Source organism: Notothenia coriiceps, unplaced genomic scaffold (genome assembly GCF_000735185.1).
Source record: "Notothenia coriiceps isolate Sejong01 unplaced genomic scaffold, NC01 NC01_scaffold00018996, whole genome shotgun sequence".
In the NCBI taxonomy this organism is placed as follows: Eukaryota; Metazoa; Chordata; class Actinopteri; order Perciformes; family Nototheniidae; genus Notothenia; species Notothenia coriiceps.
In genome coordinates this window covers 243,585-264,744 of record NW_011351697.1, presented here as the reverse complement: position 1 = coordinate 264,744, position 21,160 = coordinate 243,585, and the positions used below count along the sequence as shown (strand labels likewise).

Sequence of the window (21,160 nt, the reverse complement as noted above, 5' to 3'; positions counted from 1 at the left end):
CCCAGGGTGGAAGAGGAGTCCGGGGAGGGACACATCTTCGAGTCCGAAGGAGAGGACACCTGGTGTGATGTGTGCTGCCGCTACATCTTCCAGCAAGGGCTCACATGTGCAGGTAAGCGAGGGTGTGTGTGTGTGTGTGTGTGTGTGTGTGTGTGTGTGTGTGTGTGTGTGTGTGTGTGTGTGTGTGTGTGTGTGTGTGTGTGTGTGTGTGTGTGTGTGTGTGGGGCAGAGCGTGTGGGCAGAGTGTGTGGGCAGGGCTCTGCAGCAGGAATGCAGTTTGTTATGCAGACCGACTGGTTTCTGATCTAAATACAAAGCGAGCCACGATGTCTCCTCAAGTCAAACCTGGACCTCCCTCTGTGTCCACTTCTGATGCAAACAATAGAAAGAGGAAACTCAGAGGAATGTGAGGCGGCCATTGTGCGTCTGGGAGTGTTGAAACTAAAAGCTTAGTTTAACCTCCGCTATCACCGTCGAAGACAACAAGTTTTAATACTCTACATTATCAAAAGCTTTATTGTCACATGCAACAGCTACAGCTTAAAATCGTAGTTCCTCTAAAAAAGGAACATACAGAATATTTAAGGCATAAAAATATATAAAATAGTGCAAGAACAACAAAAATGTGCAAGAAATCAAATCAATTTTATAATAATGCCTGAAAAATGACATTTTAATTTTTGTTTTTGTTTTGTTAAAATCTATTTGATCACATTTTAATAATATGAATGTGTGGACAAGTAGACAAACCAACAAGTTAGCAGGTCCAAATTTCATATAAAGACAAATATATATGTATTTACTGTAATATTTGAGTCCTAAACACACAAAACATTCAGCAACAATGCATCAGGTCAGACAGAAAACAAAGTATCTTCTGACTCTGCCTTCATCATTTTAACATTTTAACCTCATTGTGTTTACAGACAATATTCCTAATGAGCTCTCTGTTTCCACCTGACTTTGTGTATAAAGTGTTAAGGCTCATTTAAAATGCAGGAAGCTCAGAAAGTCCATTACTCCTTCTTTATGATATAAACCTTCCAATAAGTACAAAAGAGTGTATATTCTTCCTGAGAAAATGTGTAGAGGTGAAGCATTGCTCTGTGGAGGAGAGCTGGCTCACTTATTAACACAGAAACAGTCACTTATAAATCAGAGGAAAGAGAGAGTCAGTTATTCCTTTTAAAAATTAATTTAAGCTGCAGAGAGCTTTTTGGGGGGGTTTCATAACATTGTCATATATTCAATAGCCTTAACAATAGTTTAAATGCACTCACGTGAGTTTCCATTAACTTATAATGACTAATTATACGTTTCTTTAATACTAAGCATACCATTGCTTTTAATACTAGACAACATAAACATAGAAAGAGTATATGAAATGAAGTTCCTTGGTGTGGTTTTAGACCACAAAATCAGCTGGAAACCTCATATCACTCATGTAAAAGCAAAACTGGCTAAAACTATCGCAATATTGGGAAAAGCCAGATACATTCTGGACCACAACTCATTGTATACTCTANTGTTATACCAGATTAACGGAAATAATCTCAGCTAACTGACGATATAAACCATTTTTACCAAAACAAAACACAAGTCTCATAAGAAGCATCTAAATGACCCCTTAGCGAAAAATGCTAACGGACATTGGCACAGAAGTATTATCACTGAGTGATTCGAACTTGCGACAGGGGAAGCAAAGACAGACATCACAACACGTACCTTTACGTAGCTTCTAGGGAGATCGTCTCACCGTAGCTGTTAATCTGATCAAAAGACGTGTTCAATGGCATTAAAACGAGAAAAAACGCGGCTGAATCGGTTAATCCATAGGTTGATAAAGTTTCTGGGCAATAATTTATCTTATTTATAATCCATAATTCCATTTTTATGTAAAAATCGCAGAGCAAAAGTTAGCTGCTAATGGTAGCCACCGGAGTGGCTGCTGCTTCCGGTCTTGGCTATGCGGCAGTATAATACACACACATGACCAAATAAGGACTATGTGGGAGTTCCCCTCGATTCCATTGGCTCTGACGGTTAGAAAGAGATGTCACATGTCAAAATCCAGCAGGGGGAGCCAGAGATATGAAAAATCCACCCAAATGGCACCAGAAGAGGTTTTTTTTTGCTAAATCTGTCTAAAAATGGTCAAATATCACTTGTTTTGCATCAATCTTGATACAGGGTACTTATTATATGTTGTACTTTGGATTCCTAAAGCTTTTAGTCTACTAACCCATCATCCAAGGTTAGTTTTCACTATAAGTACAAAATATCTTTTGGACGGACACTATAATTTACAGTTTTTTACCATGTTCAATCTGAATTTTCTTTAAAATAAAAAACATCTATATTGAATCTGACTTTTTTACATCCAACTGACAGGTTTATCATTACTTTGAGAAAAAAGATTATTAATTTAACCCTTTTAGAAGGGAAGATATGGTCATTTGTTCTGGGAATGTCATTTTCGAGCCTGAAACCTGAAAAACAGGCTCGGGGTTTAACAGGTTTTAACCCATGCAGGAACATTTCAAATGTTACTAAGGTAGTTAACTACATGTATTTGACATTAACATTGTATGAAATTAAAGAGACAATCGTTATAGATGAAATGATAGTAGAAATGTTTTAATATTAAAATCTAATATCTATTTTAAATTGTATGTTCCAGAGTAAGAGTGCGTTCTGTTTGGTGAGACAATAATGAATATAAAGGAAATCAACATGGTGTCCTTTGAAATGTTGTGCAGGTGTATTTCATGTGAACACAGGTAGTAATACGGCGTGGCAGTAATGTTTCTGCATTTATATTTAGATGTGCCACATTTACAAAGCATTCACACCCCAATGGTCAAAATAATCCTTGGCCAAGCTGAGTAACATTCATTAATTCACACTTCATTATTTTATTTCGTTATTGACAGAGATATACTACATGCTTTATGGTAAACAACCAAGTTACAGACTGAGTGAAGAAAGAAACAATGTTTAGTGCTTAAGAAAATCAAACATTTTAAGAATGGAAGTATTTTTGTGGGCACACAAACATTACATATTCATTATTCATTTGACAAATAAAGGACCTTGATTCTTCATTAACAGCCATTTTTAGGCATCTCTTGAAATACCTGGCATAGAACAACTGTATGGCTATTGTGTTTTCAGATAAGAAAAGAGTGTTCTTCATCTTGATGCCACATGTCAATACGAGTGTAGAAGGTAGCATTTCTCACATTCTTTGTGTTCCAGTCCAGGGAGAATCCTTTTCTGCAGGAGTACAAACCACTTTTGAAGAGACAAAGTCAATTACTTCTTTAACATTTATCTGCAATGGCTTGTTGTTTCAGGATAACCCCTTTATTAGGGGAAATACAATCTTCACATTTCAACAGCAATAATCAAGCAATTCTGGGCACATTTGAACTCTACATATCTATAACGTTCTATCTTCAGCTAAGATATGGGTGAACTCATATGGAGGAGGCAACACGGTGTAGTTAAATAATGATTGTTCATATTACTTAATGACTGTGTTTGTGGCATCAGTTCAGGAGTGCAGAGGTCTTCATCGGGCCCCTGTGGTGCCAGCAGCACTGCTGCGGTTGAGGCTGAGCTGGGGGAAGTGTACTGTTGGTGTTCTGGATGTAGGTCCGTAGAGGCCGAGGTTTCTGGCAGCTGCTGATTTCCTTGGCTGCTTCACGCTTGGGAATGGGGAATAGGCCTGCTGTTTAGGGGTGGAGGATAACGCTGGGGTAGACGGGGAGGAGGATAAATGAGATCTTGATGATGAAGAGATAGAGGAAAGTGAGGGAGTGGAGGGGGAGGAAGTTTTGTAAAAGGTGGAGGAGAAGTCGTTAGCTGCAAGGGGAGATTGGAGGCAGGATGTGGAGCTTGGCACTGGGGTGGAAGGTGGCGTAGGAGAGGATGAGCTAGACGGGGCAAGAGAGGCCAATGTGGGGACCGGAGAGGGGGACGGACTCAGGGTGGAGGGTGAGGAGTTGAAGGAGTGGTGAGGTGGAGGTAAAGTAAAGTGTCTGTCAGAGCTTCTTTCTGAACCTGACGAGTCGGACTCCTGGTGTCTTTTTAAGGATGGTGGAGGAGGGAGAAGAGGAACTTGTGGTGCAGGTTCAGACTCTGGTGATGTGGGTTGTGAATCTGCGTCGTCGGGGGAGGTCAGATTTGGTTCGTCCTCTAGATCCAGGCAGTCCAGCTGCACCACCACCTCTGCAACTTCTGTCTCATCTGCCATCTGTGGAGCCTCCTCGCACACTGAACCAGAGGGATCAGGAGACAACAAGGAGTCGCTCCCCTCTTTCAGCTCATCGTCAACTCCCTCATTTTCCTCAATCTTCCTCTCCTCTTCACTCTCTTCATTTTCCCTTTCCTCAGAATCTCCGAAGCCCAGCTGTTCTCGAGCCATGGCTATATTCCTTCGATGGACCCGGACATGAGCGCGCCAGGGAGACCCCGAGCCTCCTCCACAGCTCCCTGGAGATCCTGAACTGTTGGAGACCATCGAGGCACAGCGCTGACTGGTCGGGGAGCCCTGACTCTGGGACAGGGAAGAGGGTCCATTCACCGGCAGGGTGGAGGTGCTAGGTGAGGCGGGTCTAGAGCCCCGGGGGTCTCTGCGCAGTTTCCGACCCAGAAGGAGGTGATTGATGACGGTGCTCGAAGGGTTGAGTTGGGAGGGCAGTACACGGGTGGCTGGGCACTTTTCTGGAGGGGGGTGAAAGGTGAGGAGACGCACACAAAAGCACATTAAAACAGGAAGCAACAGTGAATTTGATAGGAGCTGAAATGTATCCGATATAACTTCTTAGAACTTGCCATTAAACATATTTTTTCGTTATCAATTATATTTTACAAAATTGATGATTCTAAGAAATGATCGATATTGTCAACTGTCTATCCCAAGCTCTGTTACAAGGTAATGCAATTGTCAAAAATGTAAGAAACAAATATATTGAATTTATAATGAGAATATAAATATAATTTCTTCATTTCAAATAATTGTCAATATAGTAACATGAATTATCCGAAAGAGGTCTTTATACTACAAACTTGTCAGATTGATTATCTATGCATTTAGAAATTAATTAATTGTGTCAGCACTACAGCCATCTCAGAAATGAACTATTTACGTTTGATTGTATAAATGCATCAGCTGAATCACATTTATGAATACATGCAGCTGCTCATAGCAACATCAGACACTAGAGGGCGCCCAAAGTTAAACAGTATGTAAGCATGAGATGGTAGGAGCAACAAAAACAAGGAAGTAGAAGTTGTTAACATTAGTGATAAGAGTCCGCCCAGACCAGGAAATCCTTGAGGATACAGCCAAAAAAAACAAAATTATTAGGAAACATCTGTCAATACTGAAGACATCATTAGTGTTTAGTTAAATGAACCCTAAATAATGCTCCAGAAATAATGGTGCCTTAAAAGCAGAGTGTTTTTTTCATTATTCAATTGTGGTTGTGTTATCTTCTGACATCTTAAGATGTTCAGGTTCTAAAAAAGTTGATTTATGCTTATGTAGGACTTGTCTTTTGTGCAGTAGTGACAGGTGTCTCCAAAAACATATTTTGAATATAGCATTTTAATTGACATTGCATATACCACCTGCAAAAAGAACAACCATCATCAGTTGTCCCAGGCACAGCATCCCTCTGAACATATATTTGTTTTTATTAAATCAAAGCACACGTTTAAAAAATGCTCTCAAAATGCCCGTCAGAGTGTACAGTACTCTTCTCATTCAAGTCTAAAATATGTATCTACGCATATTTACAATTTATATTAACTTCTTTCGATGCGGACACGTTTGCTGTTTAACAAAGTGAATCATGCCTGTATGCATCCTTTGGCATTTTGAGAGCATTATAGTAATTATTCATACTAACCAAAACCTGATTCAAAGAGTTTATAGTTAGACAACCACGAAAAGATTCAATATTTTGAGCCAGAAGTTCCCATGACAGATTTCCAACGTTGCTTTTCCTATAGGGCTTGTTTTTCAGAGAGTATCCTCTATGTTTAAAATTAGCATGACAGAGTTTGTACAACTGTTTAAATATCTTTAAAGCCGCACATTGTATACACTTTTTTGACGTGTTTGTATCAGAAGTTTGTTTTATATGTTCTGAACTGAGGAAATATTCAATTGGAAATCTGTCTTGGAAACCCATGGTAGACCTTACCCATGATTTAACGTTTTCAACTATCCTCCTTAAATCCCCAAATGACTTCAGTTGAAACCCAAATGATTCAGTTAAGTCCCTCAAATCAGCCCGAGAGTTTCAGAAGTGTTTGGACAGCAGTACCGTCAGTGTGTGGGTCGGTACTGTCCCTGTGTTTGTCGGGCTGCTCCTGGAAAACAGCTGGACTCGCCACTTCAGTTCCAAGTCCTACGAGTCACACATCATGGTCACACATCGGACTTTCTGCTGAATGCATGTTTTTCCGTCCCTCTACCCAGGGGGAGCCCCAGCGGTGTTTAATCATTGTTATTTACAGAAGAGGGAGCACTGTTTTTTATTTGTTTGAATAAAGGCTTGGACATTAACTGCCATTGTCAGTAAATAGTGTTTAAAAATCAGAGTGCTCCATAAAGTGTATTCAATTTATGGCCTATATGTTTTTTGTTTATTTAAAAAAAATCATGCCTATTTACTAATGTTTAAACAATGTAGGTTATTAAGGACAACGTTTCTAAATTAAAATTGAATATTTTGTTTTTGTAACATAAGTTCCATTTTGACTCATGTTATGTCTGAAAAGTATGACAGAAATATTTGTAATGAAATGTACTATTTGCTACTGTCACCAAGATCTGAAATAAGTAGCTCCACTGTCAAAACCACATAGTCCTAAAGTGACAGTTGAAGCTACTAGCTTTTGACATTAATGTAAAAAACAATGAACTGAGAAGGTGTTTGAAGTTTAAAAAATGTGTTAAGTTATGATCAATGTTAAAACGGTTCCTCCCACCTGTGCGTATGTAGAGTTGCATAGCCTGTTGCTGCTGCCTCCTTTTGATGCGTGTGTATTGCTTCTTCAGGGCGCAGATGTCGGTGCTCATCCTCTCCATCATCATGCTGTTGATTGCTGCTTGATGCTCCGCCCTGGCTCCTCCTCCTCCTGCTGCTGCTGCTGCTCCCCCTGCAGTGCCCACCGCTCCTGGGCTCAGCTCTGCGATGTTCCCCTGCTCCCCTCGATGGTCTGGAGGTAGAGAGAGGAAACACTGATGTCACGTTTTTACCCAACAATGCCTCACCTTATTCCATTTTTTTGAAAGCCAAACCAGAAAAGATTGAAGGAGGAATTGAAAAAGCCTTGAAGATTATAGTAAAGGGCTTTGGTTTAAAGAAGTGGAATCACACAAAGAAGCAGACAAATCCAATGTGCCTTTTAAAGCCCCTTTTCTTACTTATTTTCTCACTCAGCCGAGTCACAAAACTAAGCATTAAATACAAAAAGCCTCTCGTTGGTATCAAGGGAAGATGACCACAGACTTTCGGGAGGGTAGGTTGTATTTATTTTAAAAGACCGAAAGTTTCTTGAATTACATTCTGTACATGGCTGAGGCTGTTTTGCAGCAATACGTGGTCTTAAGTTATTTCCAAAGGCCTTTGATGCGAATGAGTCAGCCTTTCCTGTTTTTTCGCCTTTGATGATATCGTAAACACAATGCTTTGAAAATCGACCTTAGACGACGAGGGGAAAAGTGCATTTTGTTCAAAAGTGTTTGACATTTACTTTGTTTGATTTCTCTTTAGCTCTACTGAAAAGGTTCAGCGTGTTTGAAGTTATTCTTGCTTCATCAGCTTTCCTCTTTTTGTGTTGCAAAGACCAAGATGTATTTTAAAAGCCTGTTGTTTCCTGTAATTATATGATAAAGTACACCATGAGGATAATTCATTGATGTTCAGTTGCTATAGTTAGCTGTTTAAAAAAGGAGCTACATTTCCCTTTTGAACAAGGACGAAACAGCTGTGCTGAGATCCGAAATCAAACACTTACTTTCTCTGTGAAGTCAATTTTAAATCGGTGGAGAGCGAAAATAACGTTTAAGGCTTAATCCCTCTGGCTGTTTTTATCTTTGAAGGAGCCGTTGAAGGGGGAGGAAGTGGGGATTTGTCTGGAGGAATCAGATCAGAGACAGTTTGCACTCCGAGTCAAATTGAGGGCAGGACACAAGGATTTGGGGCGGCAGTCTGTTGGTCTTTGCTGCCGTCTGTCCACCAGCTTCTATTGAAATCCTGTGTAATAAAGTGCGCTGACCTTTGAGGTGTCTCTGGTATCTGTGCAGCTCGGGGGCCAGCAGGCCACCCAGGGGCCCGAGGCAGCCGAGCGCCGTCACCACAGAGTCTTCATCGTCCATTTCGGCATCATCATCACTCTCCCAGCCGCCCAAACCTCCACTATTAAGAGAATACAAACAATATTAAACATGTTCCCATCAACACCATCTCACACATTTAAACTCGTATATTTGATTTCAGATTTCCTTTGATTGGAAACCTTTTTATAGACAGCCTTTGCAATGCTTTTTTACTTTTGTGAAATGCATGCACTGATTTTGTATTAGCCAATAGTATCTTTAAGGGCATTTCATTGGTTAACATCTATTGTAAAATGTGTATCTTTTATCATTTCTAAGTAGAGAACAAACCTTCCACTGGATTTGACTGAAGTGGGGAACGGAGTGATGTTGTACGTGTATTTCTCTCTCAGCTCAGCCAGTTGAGGGAATGGAAACACAGCCATGGCGTAAACCTCCTGAACAATGAGGATAACAGTAAACAAGTCAGCTTAAAAACATCACAAAAGAGCATTGGTGGAATGTTGTAGTACAACGCTAGTACTGTACACTCAAGTTACATTTTAAAGTACTTTACCAGAGTACATTTGGTATTGCTAATTTAACTAAGTAAAAGATCTGAGTACTTCCATCACTGCAAAAGAGGTATGAGCGGTTTTGTTGATGTCATACCTGCATGAGTTCAGGAGGATCGATGAGGTTGCGGTCCAGCATCTCCTGAGTGAGACATCCCATGGTGCTGTAAAACTCATCTGCTGAGTGACAGTACTCGATCCTCCTGGAGAGAGGGAGGCAAAAATGAGTAGTGTTTTAAAATGTATGAATTAACTAAAACAATATTTAACAGCAAATACACAACCATTTTAAAAATGATTGAGCATGACAATGGTCTAATTTAATGTCCGTTAAAAAGGCAGAAATTGGACGCACAAAGGTTTAAATTGTTAATCAAAACCCCCAACAGAAGTCAAATCATTATTCCTGTGCTGGTCCACTCACTCTCCCAGTCTCTCCCAGATGGCGAGTGCGACTCGAAACAGAACCTCGGAGCCTTCGAAGAACACCGAGTCCCAGATCTTCAGCACGGTGGGCGCCGGCAGGCAGGTGGCGAACATCGTGAGGAACCACTGCATCGTGAACACGTTGGTCAGCGGAGGCTCGTAGCTGCCTGAGAAAAAGAATATTGTGAGATCAGGCAAGTTTTCATACATTCACAAACCCACATTATTCCCTTTTTTTTTTGGAGGATTTGTACCAAACAAACAAAAATTAAGTCGGTAGAGTACGAATGTTATGCCTTGATACTCTACTCTTTAATTACAAATGATATCTTAACCAATACTTCAACATTTTAATTAATTGGGCAACTCTAACGCTGATGCATACTGTACTTCAAAGAAATTGATAAAATTACACATTTCTCTTGGTTTGAAGATTGTTTGAAACATTTACTATAACATACACAACTCAACTAAATATAAAACAGTCCAGTCGTTTTTTTAGACACTTTCATGCAAAGAAAAGAGACATGTTACACCTTAATATGTTTATTTTATTATCTTTTCTTTTTAATGACTGTTTTTAAATGCCATTTTCTTAATGTCTTTCATTTTTTGTAAAGCACTTTGAATTGCCGTGTGTTGAAAGGTGCTATATAAATAAACTTGCCTTGCCAGCTAAAGTATCATCAGGGTATATGCAGGAAGTCAAATGTAATACCCTTTAAGACCTTTTTTAAGACCCTTTCCATACATTTTAAGACCTCATCGCCACTTGGAGTTTTAACCGGTTACATTGGCGACACACTTTACCTCACATTGACTATATACAGTATTGATTGCCCTTCCTCTTTATCTTCCAACCATTTGGACGCAAACTTGCATTTCCCCATAACGATGTTGTTTAACAACCGGCGTAAACGGACCTTCGCGCGCTATCGAGCAGTGAGCGTGCGATGTCCCGTTCAGATGACGTCAAAACCAACGGGATGCCATAAATAAACTCCACAGAATCACACTACACACCTACGCAATGATTACATTCAGGCACACTGTAGAACACAACCTCTTTGGACAATTTATATAATTATTGAAAACAAGCTACAAAATGTAATACCTGGGAAAATGCCGTTTAATACTTTTTAATAGCCTTAATTTTCGCTAAATTGATTTATCAACTTTTAATCCGGTAGCATTGCCTGCTGTTGATGCTGAACATTTATAGCGTTTTTGGAAGCATTTCTGTGAACATTGACACACACACACACACACACACACACACACACACACACACACACACGCACACACACACACGCACACACAGTTTGTACCTCCGGCCTCTTTGTTGGCAGCTTTCTGCAGCTGGTGGAGATGCTGTGACAGTCGGGGCAGCTTCAGGCGGAGCAGGTCTCTGAACACCGCCATGTCCACTGAGAGGAGGAGGCAATACAGATTCAAGATCTGTTAGTACTGGACATGTTAAATGATGTCCTTTTGATTAATGCTGTCAATGTTTAAAGGTCTGCTTTGATAAATTAGCTTGTTAACCATCGAGTTAACCATGTTAATAATTCATCTCCTGGATTATTTACAGGCTAAAGTTATTCAAGTTTTTACAATCTGAAATTCTTCAATCATGAATCAGCATGTTTTGGGTCGTTGCGTTTACCTGACAATGCTCGCAGGTTGTTGGCAAAATAACTCTCAGGCAGCACTTTGTCAATCAGGTAGATCATCACCTGAACACAGAGGAGAGCCGAGACACACGGAGACGTTTAATCATTGCTAAATACTAAAGGGCAGAAAGGAACATAGGAACGCTACCAGGAAGTAACCAATTCATTATATTGACTCGTAGTGCCGTATATGAAGATCATCAAAAGAAGATTTTGAAGTTGGATATTGCAAGCAGTTTCATGGGGGGTTGAGGGAATTGGAATGAACACTTTTTACACGAATTATAAAAAATAGTTATCAGAGTAAGATCACATAAATATGATTAAAGTTAAAGAGAGATAGAGAAACTGTAGTCTTTTCATGTATTTGTTTTAGTCTCAAGTTATGTCAAACGACGATAGTAAGCTTAATTGGCTCAATCCCTGAGTGTCAATGGAATACAATCATAGCCTGGATGGTCAACAGCATGGTCATGGTCAATGAATTGAGCAAAACTAAGAAGGTAAAGCGGGATCATTCCAATATTTCTCTGAGGCAAGGCCCACAGTCTCTGAGATATTTCTTAAACTCCTGATATAAAGACTTGTCCTTTTTCACACAGCTTGACTTTAGTTTGAGCATTTGGTCATTTATTACAAATCTGCGTTCATTCTTTCCGTGTGCGTACCTTCAGCGCATCGCTCTCGTGGCCCTCTGTAACTTCCAGTATGAGCGCAGCCAGTACGTTGAATCCCTGGCAGTAGCCCACACTTTTGTTCCAGCGGGCGTAGGCCAGCAGCACCCTCTTCAGCACCACCCGGTCCTGCTCCCCCTCCTGCCCGCAGTACGAACTGCAGCCCGTCCTGTGCAGGTCCTGGAGGATGGACAGTATGGATCGTTTTATTACGAGTCATTAACCAGGGGTATAAATAATTGTTTCAGAAACTCTGATGAGAAGCAGGTAGTTGGACTTTGCTCTGTTGATGGAAGCAGCCATTACTCTGTTGAATGTGTGAGTCACTGAGAAATAGAAAACAGCTGCAGAGTTTCCATGATGCAGTCCTCTCTTTCTCTGACGCACAGGTAGAGGCAAACATCCTCCACCTGACCTGCCTCCGGATATATCTTTATACAACCAGTAAAAGAATATCAAAGATGGCTATGTGTTTCCTTTTTGGTCATCATCTTAAATGCAAGTCATCATTACTTAGTTTGCACTTCCTGAATATCACTTGTGAAATAAAAGCTTGAATCCACTTATCTCAATGGCAGAGAGTAATCTGTGCCAGAACAGTGAGACCAATATTTTAGGATCACTTCAAACTGCTAAAGTTGAACACTTCTTGGGAAAAAAAAAAACACTACTTTTGTCAGAAAAAGTAACTACATTAAATCTCAAAGAAATGGATACTACATGAGAAATCAGTTTTTTCTACAAGGTTCATTTCAAAGTTCATCAAAAATTTGGTAATTGGAAAATTGTTCAGATTTCAGAAAGTTCAATAAATTAAACAAATAACGGTGAAAAATAAAAAAGAATACAAAAAGTAACTGAACAGTCTCATTCATGCTTTTTCTGTCAATGTTTTTAGTGAATCTACATATTTAGACTTTAACATTTGCACTCAAATTCCTCTCAACCCCCAACGTGGCAATCTGGTTACCTTGACAATTTGGATGCCGAGCGAGTCATCGTCAGGGTTGCTGCGCTCGTTGAAGGCGAAACGAAGCGTCTTGTCCCAGTCTATAGAGATAGTGTGCAGGTACTGTTCTGCTAGCGTTAGCCACACCTGCAGAAAGACAACACACAAAGACCCAAGAAAAAGCACATTAATAACAGAACAATATCAAAATTGTCTAGTGTAAGAGGTCCGTTGTTCAAAGTGATTCATTTTGTTTTACAAGATCAGGAAAAAGAAAAGGTTTCCTTTTTTACTTTTCCCCTGACAAGATGGAACTAATCACTTCCTTTTCCCGCTCTCTCCTCCCAAGAGACAAAGTTATTTTGTGAGATTAATGGAGCGTTGTAGACAAAGTGCCTATGCGTGTTGTTCTTTTATGACTATGCGGTCTCTTTCAAGGCTGCACAATTCTGCCTGCAGGTTGGCGATAATAAAGAAAACACACCTTTCTTGTCACCACTTTCTTTTTCTAAATACCCTCTTGGTACAAAACAAAGAATAGAAATAAGGGCTCATTTATCAAGATGGCTTTTATATGGGGGATATTTTTGATTTAGGGTTGTGGCACAGAGTCTATGCAGACTTATATGAACAACTACAAGGCTACTTTTTCAATTCAATATATATAATAATCTACTCCTTACATTTTCAGCGTGTTTCTGCATTGCCACCCCTGGAAAATAATGTCCCAGAAATGCCATACGATATGATTAGTTTAGGTTACGCACCCTCTTTCTCCATTCCTTTGGTATCCCTGTAGGGAGCCTGGCCACAGATTTAAGTGCGTCGTACCACTGTGAGGAAGAAAAAAACATGCTGTTACTGTGTTTAATTATCTGCCACACTCCCACTGAGGACAGTGCAAACCAGTACAATACAGTATTATTACTTTATGTAGAATAATATATGTTTTACTGTAGTTGAAAATGTAGTCCAACAGAAGGCATTCAGTATTTCAGGAACCTAAAAAAAGAATATCAGTTTGGGTTTCTGACTTCTTACCTGCTGGAATCCATTCGTTCCCAACAATGGTTCAATTGTAAACTTCAGCCTTGTGTCAACTCCTACAAAACAAACAAACAAACAAGACACCAGAAGGTTAAACTAGTCTGGAACCAGATCTAAGGGACCACTGTAAGAGAAACAATTCCAAAGTTCCCAAATGTTATATTAGATACATAGTCAGCATCAGTTTGTAATGTAACAACAACAAGCTGTTATTGGCTGATATTATAAATGAAAAAGGAATCAACCAATGACGAGGCAGTATACAAGCAAAGGACATTTATGAGCCCCCATTGTTTTTGAACTATTTTTCAGACCAAAAAATGCAATAAGATAAGTTATCCTTTAAAATAACTTCATTCCAATTCCTCCTGTAACTAATCATTTCTTATTTTCAAACTATGTGTTATGCTTTCCACAAATATAAACTAAGCGTCGTAAATTCATCAAAAACAAAACCTAAGGAAACCCCGGAAGTTATTTTAGTATTGGAGAAATGTATGTCAACCCTATACTTAATAGTAACATAAGACAAAGCAAGATATTTAGATATGATCGTATCAAAAAACATTGGATTTAATAACAGTTTGTTGTGCTGTTGGGCGATTCACGGAGAGTCGCTGTCCACTTCCGCCTGGTACTGAATCTGCGTGTAATCTCCGCCTCACAAAAACATCGTTTACGCGCGCGCACACACACACACACACACACACACACACACACACACACAGAACATATTTAGTGTGCTAAACCCGCTAAACCCTGCCGAAGACCAAACGGAAATGAAACTTTGATCTGAAGTTAAGAGGGAAGCTCCTGACATGTGTCGGCACTGAGCCAACAGCGGCCATTTCTGCCCCCATTTTCTCCGGAGGATCGACACAATGCAGCCGGTCGCACTACCAGAACAACAAGTCTAATGTCTACTGCCCAAAACGGCCTGTTGCAAAAAGACAAAACGTGTGTTCAACCTGTTTCTTCCGCCTCTGTCGTTATTTCCTGCGCCATTCTACGTGTACGTCGCTTTATTTCCTCTCTGAGCTTTGGGAGAGGATTAACACGGAAGCCCTCCTCCTTCCCTTCACGGATTACACAGCTGGCACTGAAGCAGTATTTAGTATTTATCAAGGCAGGTAAGGTATGAAGGATAAGAGAAAGGAAAAAAGGGAAGGTGATAAAGAAAGACAGATAAAGGGAGGAGAAAGACCTCTAGAGCATTTCAAGTGTTAAGTCTTTGGGAATAAACCTTAGGCTAAAACAATGGACTTCCTCACTGTGAATAAAGCCAAAAGAATGACGACTGAGAAAACGTGGCTTTATCACAAATAAACATAACACTTGTTAAAGATGTTATGAAGTAGATCGTGTTCAAATAACTCCACGTCATTAGATAAATATCTGGGAGATGGAAGGATTTTTGCTGTGTCATGAAGTGTTTGGATCACATTAACCTTAACATATTACAAAACCTATGTATTCCTCCATTATAAGTGCATGTTGTCTTTAGTTATGAACAAAAACAAGTTATCCAAAAAGCTTTTCTTTGTATTTCCTAAAACCTTATCCATCAAACATGGGACAGAAACTATGAATAAACAATTCAGTTCCAGACTAAAGAACAGCAATGGGGGGGGTCCATAATCTGGGATTTAAAAAGTACTAAACAGATTTTTTCAAAGGATATTTGTCAAAAGTCAATCCAGCAGAACTATAAACAACTGGTGCATGGGCAGTGTCCATCCACAAAAACAGGTCAAACTGATATCTCCCAGTTATTTGGTCAGTGAAGTGCATGATTACATTAAATCAAACCCTGTTCTCGTCATTTGATTTTGAACTCACTTCAAAATCTCATTATTCGCACAGGTTGAAAATGAGCTCATGAAGCTTTAAGATTGTTTCTTGGTGAGAGCAATAACATATTTGACCTAATCATGTGTAATGTAGCAACATGAAGTAATTTGCAGCTGACAATTTGGTAAAACAGTCACGTGGCTATGGACGGGGTGTAATAAACAATATTTATCAGTTTATTGAGCCATAATTCCAAAAACTATAAAAGGTGTCAAAAGTATGCCTGATACAAAATGGTTCGATATACCAGCCAGCATTTTGCTAATCTTATATAATAATGTAAACTATCGGATTGTTTTAAAGATGACAATTACTTGCCAATTTTACAGATCACATCAAGCAAAGGAAAATGAGAGTATAATGACACCAATCGTGAATCATCTGTGGACAGTTAGCAGAAACAAACGTGCTCATATAAAACCACTAATTGCCATATTGACCAGAATAAAATCAAAATGCAAGACCATGCCATGCATTGGGTGAAGTGTTAACCTGGCTCTAAGGTGCAGAGCAGCCGCGGTGCACTCCGGGAGATCCCGTTCCTCTTCCTCAGGACGTTGCTGATGATGTTCCCGACCCCTCCCGACCCTTGCTGCTGCCGCCGCCTCGCCGCCCTCGGCCTCCTGCCGGCGGCGGGGAGCCTGTCCTGCCTCATCGCGGATCAGAGCGCTAGATCCGGGCTATCATCGCCTTTTGTCCCGCTTCAATAATCCCGTCTTTATGTCCTTGTTTCCGATAGGGAGTGCATCAGACAGCTGCGCATCTAACGCTATCCTCAAGGAAAATTAATCGATTAAACTGATTCAAATCTCTTCCGGGGATCGCTTGTGTTTCCGAATGAAAATGACAGAGGTTCTTCTCACAATTCAACGAGGCAGCAATGTCCACGTTCAAGCGACACAAACATCTGAATAAAATATGATTCAGGAAATGTCAAAAATAGCCGCTCTCTGCAGCCTGTGCTCTTTGTAGTAGGCACACCTCCTCTTCCTCATCTTCCTCGTCTGCCCCCTCCGGTCTGCCGTCACCAGGAGGAGGTACAGGGAGGAGAGAGAGGGGATGAGGTAATGGTGGAGAGAGGAGAGGAGCAGCTTCTTAACCCAGTTAGCGGTTGGTAAACTAATACTAAACACCAGAATAACAAATGTATCTCAGGGAAATTTGGTTTGTGACAGCTGCTCTAGTTTGGAGTCAAATAAAATTAAACAATATCAAAATAAATACAATTATTTATAAAAACATAAACAATGTTAAAGTAAGACTGCGCAATGAAAAAAAATGTAATAAAGATATCTTTATATACATAAAAAGTTAAGGTAAGAATTCAATGAAAATACATTAAAATATCTTTATAAAAGTAAAAATGAGTCTAAAATACACAACATGTATATTTTAATTTGCTCGCTTAATAATCATTTAATCATGTATGAGCTACTCAAAATAAAATACATGAATTTAACCTTTATTAATTCAGATAATCTCATTAAGTTATCTCATTCTCAAGAGAGAACTGGAACCAGATTTTCTGACAAAAAAAAAAAAATCTGCACCAATCACAGAGGAGCAGGTAAAAGGATTGCACAAAATGGAAAATGATCTCAAACATATTTATTTTTTATCATGGATTAATTTAATTGAAGGATAATGCAACAAGTGTATTCTCCTTACTTTGTTTCAGATGGAGAATGTACCTTAAATAACATACAAGCATACTTTACATGACCAGACACAAATCAGTCAACTATACTAACTGCCATGTCACGTATTTTATCAAAACTAAATCAATGATGACATTATGATTCAGTGCTACAGGTGCAGAAAGTGCTTCCTGAAAGGAAAACACATCCAGTTTTAATGGCGTTCAGAATCAATCCAAACATCCTTGATGATGAAATGTTCCATGAACAGCATTATTAATGACCATGCCACTAGATGTTTCAATTGTAGGACTGCTATGATAAGTCTACTTTGTTTTCCATCATGAAAACCTAAGCGTTCACACCTGCCTTGTATATTCCGGTTGAATCGAACCCTGGTGAGTTTAGCCGCTTGGTGCGGTTTATTTGGGTCGGTGTGAACACAGTCCGAGACCTCTTAAGTGAACTAAACAACCGGACTCTGGTCCGCTAAAAATAGGTGGTCTCGGAGCGCTTGCTTGCGAACTCTGGAGCGGTTCATTGCTGGTGTGAACGCAGTCCGCACCAAAACATAGGAAGCGCAGTATTTACGTGTCACAAGAACGCGGATATCTTCAAAATCTCTAGCGAAAGAGTCTTTCAAGACATCCGCGGTTGTTTAGTTAAAGAGTGAAGCAGAATTAAGTGTTGAACAGTGTCGTGTAAAATAAAAATTATCCGTCAGCTACATAAAAGTAAGAACACCTGTCGTCGGTGAAACGCCCCTCCTTACTGCAGAACGTCTCATTACTGTATATGTGTTATAATGTTTTTTAACGGACGTTGTCTGATTATATAATCATATGCGCGGGCCGCTAGTGTCTGTTGATCTCCAGATTAACAGCAGCATGAGAATAGGCTCCGGTAGAAATTGCCGGGATTTGCGTTTTTACCCCCTTAATGTCTGACCAATGGTTGAACAGCATTTCTGTGCACATGACTTGTGTTTAAAGTTTATAGTCCGTTTGAGCTTTGCCCGTGTGAACGCAAACCGAACCTTCTGAAAAATGAAACAATGTAACAAACTGTGGTCTGGTGCGCACCAGAAAACGGACTATTAGGTGTGAATGCACTCTAGTTTCAAACAATACATTACATTACATTTAGCTGACGCTTTTATCCAAAGCGACTTAGTCGAAGTGCATTCGACCAAGAAGACACAAACTAGAAGAAAACAGAATCGTATAAGTAGCCTACATCAGGTGTCATAGACAGTGGCGGAGCCAGGACATTTTCAGTGGGGTGGCCANCTTATCAAGAGTCATTCATGTTTAACTGAAAAGGGTAGCTGTTAATCTGATCAAAAGACGTGTTCAATGGCATTAAAACGAGAAAAAACGTGGAATTCAGCCACGTTTTTTCTCGTTTTAATGCCATTGAACACGTCTTTTGATCAGATTAACAGCTACCCTTTTCAGTTAAACATGAATGACTCTTGATAAGACTCATGGCTACCTGTTCCATCTCCTTATCACTGACATACACTTTATACTGCACCATTTCCTGCACTAAACCATACAGAATGGCTGACTTCAGCTTTGGGTCGGGGAAAAGCACAGTGCCATTTTGAAGGTATGATAAACCTGCCTGCTGAAGTTTGAGTTCTGAATCATACGAGAACTTGGGCACATGAAAAACAGCAGGCCAAGACAACCGTGAGCTTGTAGACTCACTCGATGAGAGTATATCTGTATCCATAGAACTATCTAAAATGAGCGAAGAGTCATTTTCTGAGGAAGGTCTCAGGGGATTTGGGACTGGAACAGTAGAATCAACATCAACATTCAGAAGGGTGGTGGTGGGCCTTGATATATCCATGACTCTAAGAGTACCTTTGTTTTCTACTTCGGAAATTGAAGTTAGGTTGAGGAACTCATTTCCAAACAAGGAATCCATAAATTGAAGTCTCAAATTCCCCTCAAGTCCACACTGCATCTTCACTTCATCCTTGAGGTCGTCAACAGATGCAGGGAGTCCATTAGGGAGAGTCAGCCTCTGAGATCTGCCATCATTCAAGATGATTTTAAGGATAACAGGAGTTCCCATCTTCAAAGCAGATTAGTCTGAAAAGATACACATAACTACACATAAAAAATGATTAGACCTCTGACACTATACATTTTAGATTATATGAACGAAAATGATAACAGTTCCCTTTTATACAGGAAGCTACTGCTGTATACATCTGACTAGATGATTCCAATAGAATGGTTTTGTTATCACACCTCCTATTTCAATATGCCTTTTCAGGGTCACCATGTGTGCTGATCCAATCCTGTAGCCGACGAGTGGATATGAGTCAAGGAGTTCACTGGGTGCCACGAGTATATTTTAATGCGGGTGCTGGGCTGAGTTTGAATGCTCTATAATGCTCGCTGTACCAACCACAGAACTCTCTGACAATGTCAAATACACTTTCGTTTAGAATGCATATTTGGTCAATTTCACCAAATTCAGGCAGTCCATCTGATGCTCTTTGGGCCAATATTATTCCCTTCCTATAGGTTATACCTTCCATTTTCACACACTGCGCAAGGTGGACCTCAGGTGTGTCAGAAAACTTTTGTCTGATGACTTGTGCTATCTCTTCCTTCAGTAAGTCTACTGGTAGAGTAGATACAGATGAGACCTCTAGCTTAGACTTGCTCTGACATGGGGAGCTCAGATGGTAAGCAATCATCATCTGATGTTTTGAAGCCAATGAGAGGGGAACATTCTTGAAGCAGCTTGTGTGTCTGACAACCTGCTTGAAAAAGCTATGCTTAGCTTCAAAGCACATTGTCCACTGTCCAACAACTGGACCAAACAGCCTGATCAACTNATGGGACTGTGACTGTGACTGTGGGAAATTACAGAAAGTCTGCAGCTCCAGACAGGAAACCTATTTATTTTTATTCCCTTTCTTTGGCAGCCGGCTCAATTTAAATTGATGATTGTAATAGCTGCAGCCTGGTGGTAAAGCAGGAGTGAGACTCTGATCCTGACCTCTGACCTCTTCCCAAAGCGCCTCACCATTAGTTTTATTACGTTTTTAAGGGATTGAAAGAAATGTTGTTAAAACCATTTTGATAATAAATAGTTTCATGGCTCTTTCTGACCAAATGGTTCCCGGAGATATGGATTACTAAAAACTAAAAGCGCCACGTATTCCGTTTGCATTCCCAGCACATCTGAGAGACCTGGCATTTTAGGCAAAGTAATCCGGTAGTGTTACCAATTTTGGGGTTCTTTGTTTGTAATTATAGTCGAAAAACCCCCCAGATTATGTATTTCAGATCCTGGAAGTTCATTTGATGAAGAACACTTGTATTTCTTTTCTTTTTAAATGCACTAAATAACTTCACGTTAGGATCTTATAATCATGTGTTGATGCTTTAATGCACCTCTTCTCACCCTCTGTCTGAAATTAGAGGTGAAATATTCCTTATTGATCCCACATTGGGAAATTATTTTGTTAAACCATCATGTGGACAAAGCAATGCACCTGAATTTGCACTTTTTTGTTCAATGAATTGAAGTAAAATGTACAAAATAAGTTAGAAAACTCTCAATAGACGAGCTATGAGGGTGCAGAGTTAACATGCTGGACCTAACGAACCAACATGGCCGACTCTGTGTCTTCCTGTCCTTTGTGTGTGTGTGTGTGTGTGTGTGTGTGTGTGTGTGTGTGTGTGTGTGTGTGTGTGTGTGTGCGTGTGTGTGTGTGTGTGTGTGTGTGTGTGTGTGTGTGTGTTACAGGATCAGCATTAAAACTGTCTTTGTTTGTTTTAAATTTCACAAAATAGAAAACCTCCTTAACCTTTTTAAGCTCACTCAGACTCAGAAATATGCAAAAATATTAATTGACAGCCATTTATCTGGAGTTAAAACAACACAAAGGAACAACTTATTAATCAATTTAAGATCCTGATGAGAAAGACGGACACATGGACAGGAAACGGAGTACGTTGT

The 21,160-nt window shown here is 39.9% G+C and overlaps 2 protein-coding genes across 4 annotated transcripts in view; one reads left to right on the top strand and one right to left on the bottom strand.

Annotated features, from left to right (window-relative positions):
* cp (ceruloplasmin) overlaps positions 1-21,160 on the top strand; it is a 737,508-nt gene that overhangs the window by 596,699 nt on the left and 119,649 nt on the right. The window lies entirely within an intron of this gene.
* Positions 2,887-16,517, bottom strand: LOC104951393 (TBC1 domain family member 30-like). Of its 3 annotated transcripts, none has more exons than XM_010778036.1 (14): positions 16,026-16,517; positions 13,677-13,738; positions 13,403-13,468; positions 12,657-12,782; positions 11,681-11,866; positions 11,006-11,075; positions 10,668-10,766; positions 9,338-9,506; positions 9,011-9,116; positions 8,690-8,796; positions 8,299-8,438; positions 7,006-7,236; positions 6,339-6,422; positions 2,887-4,728 (listed from the first exon to the last, which is right to left on the bottom strand). In XM_010778036.1, exons 1-14 carry the CDS (start codon positions 16,186-16,188, stop codon positions 3,575-3,577), a joined length of 2,763 nt encoding a protein of 920 aa, XP_010776338.1. In that variant the 5' UTR covers positions 16,189-16,517; the 3' UTR covers positions 2,887-3,574. The 3 variants fall into 3 exon arrangements, with proteins under 3 accessions (XP_010776338.1, XP_010776340.1, XP_010776339.1); XM_010778038.1 differs by lacking the exon at positions 16,026-16,517 and adding an exon at positions 14,651-14,725; XM_010778037.1 differs by lacking the exon at positions 6,339-6,422 and having other exon boundaries at positions 16,026-16,516.

What these genes read in the sequence shown, in the direction of transcription:
- LOC104951393 (XM_010778036.1), bottom strand. Translation starts at nt 16,188, where the DNA reads ATGAGGCAGGACAGGCTCCCCGCCGCCGGCAGGAGGCCGAGGGCGGCG. An exon ending in ATCCTCCTGAACTCATGCAG is followed by an intron (nt 8,797 to 9,010) that starts GTATGACATCAA and finishes CTCATTGTTCAG; the next exon opens with GAGGTTTACGCCATGGCTGT. An exon ending in TCAGTCAAATCCAGTGGAAG is followed by an intron (nt 8,439 to 8,689) that starts GTTTGTTCTCTA and finishes TTCTCTTAATAG; the next exon opens with TGGAGGTTTGGGCGGCTGGG.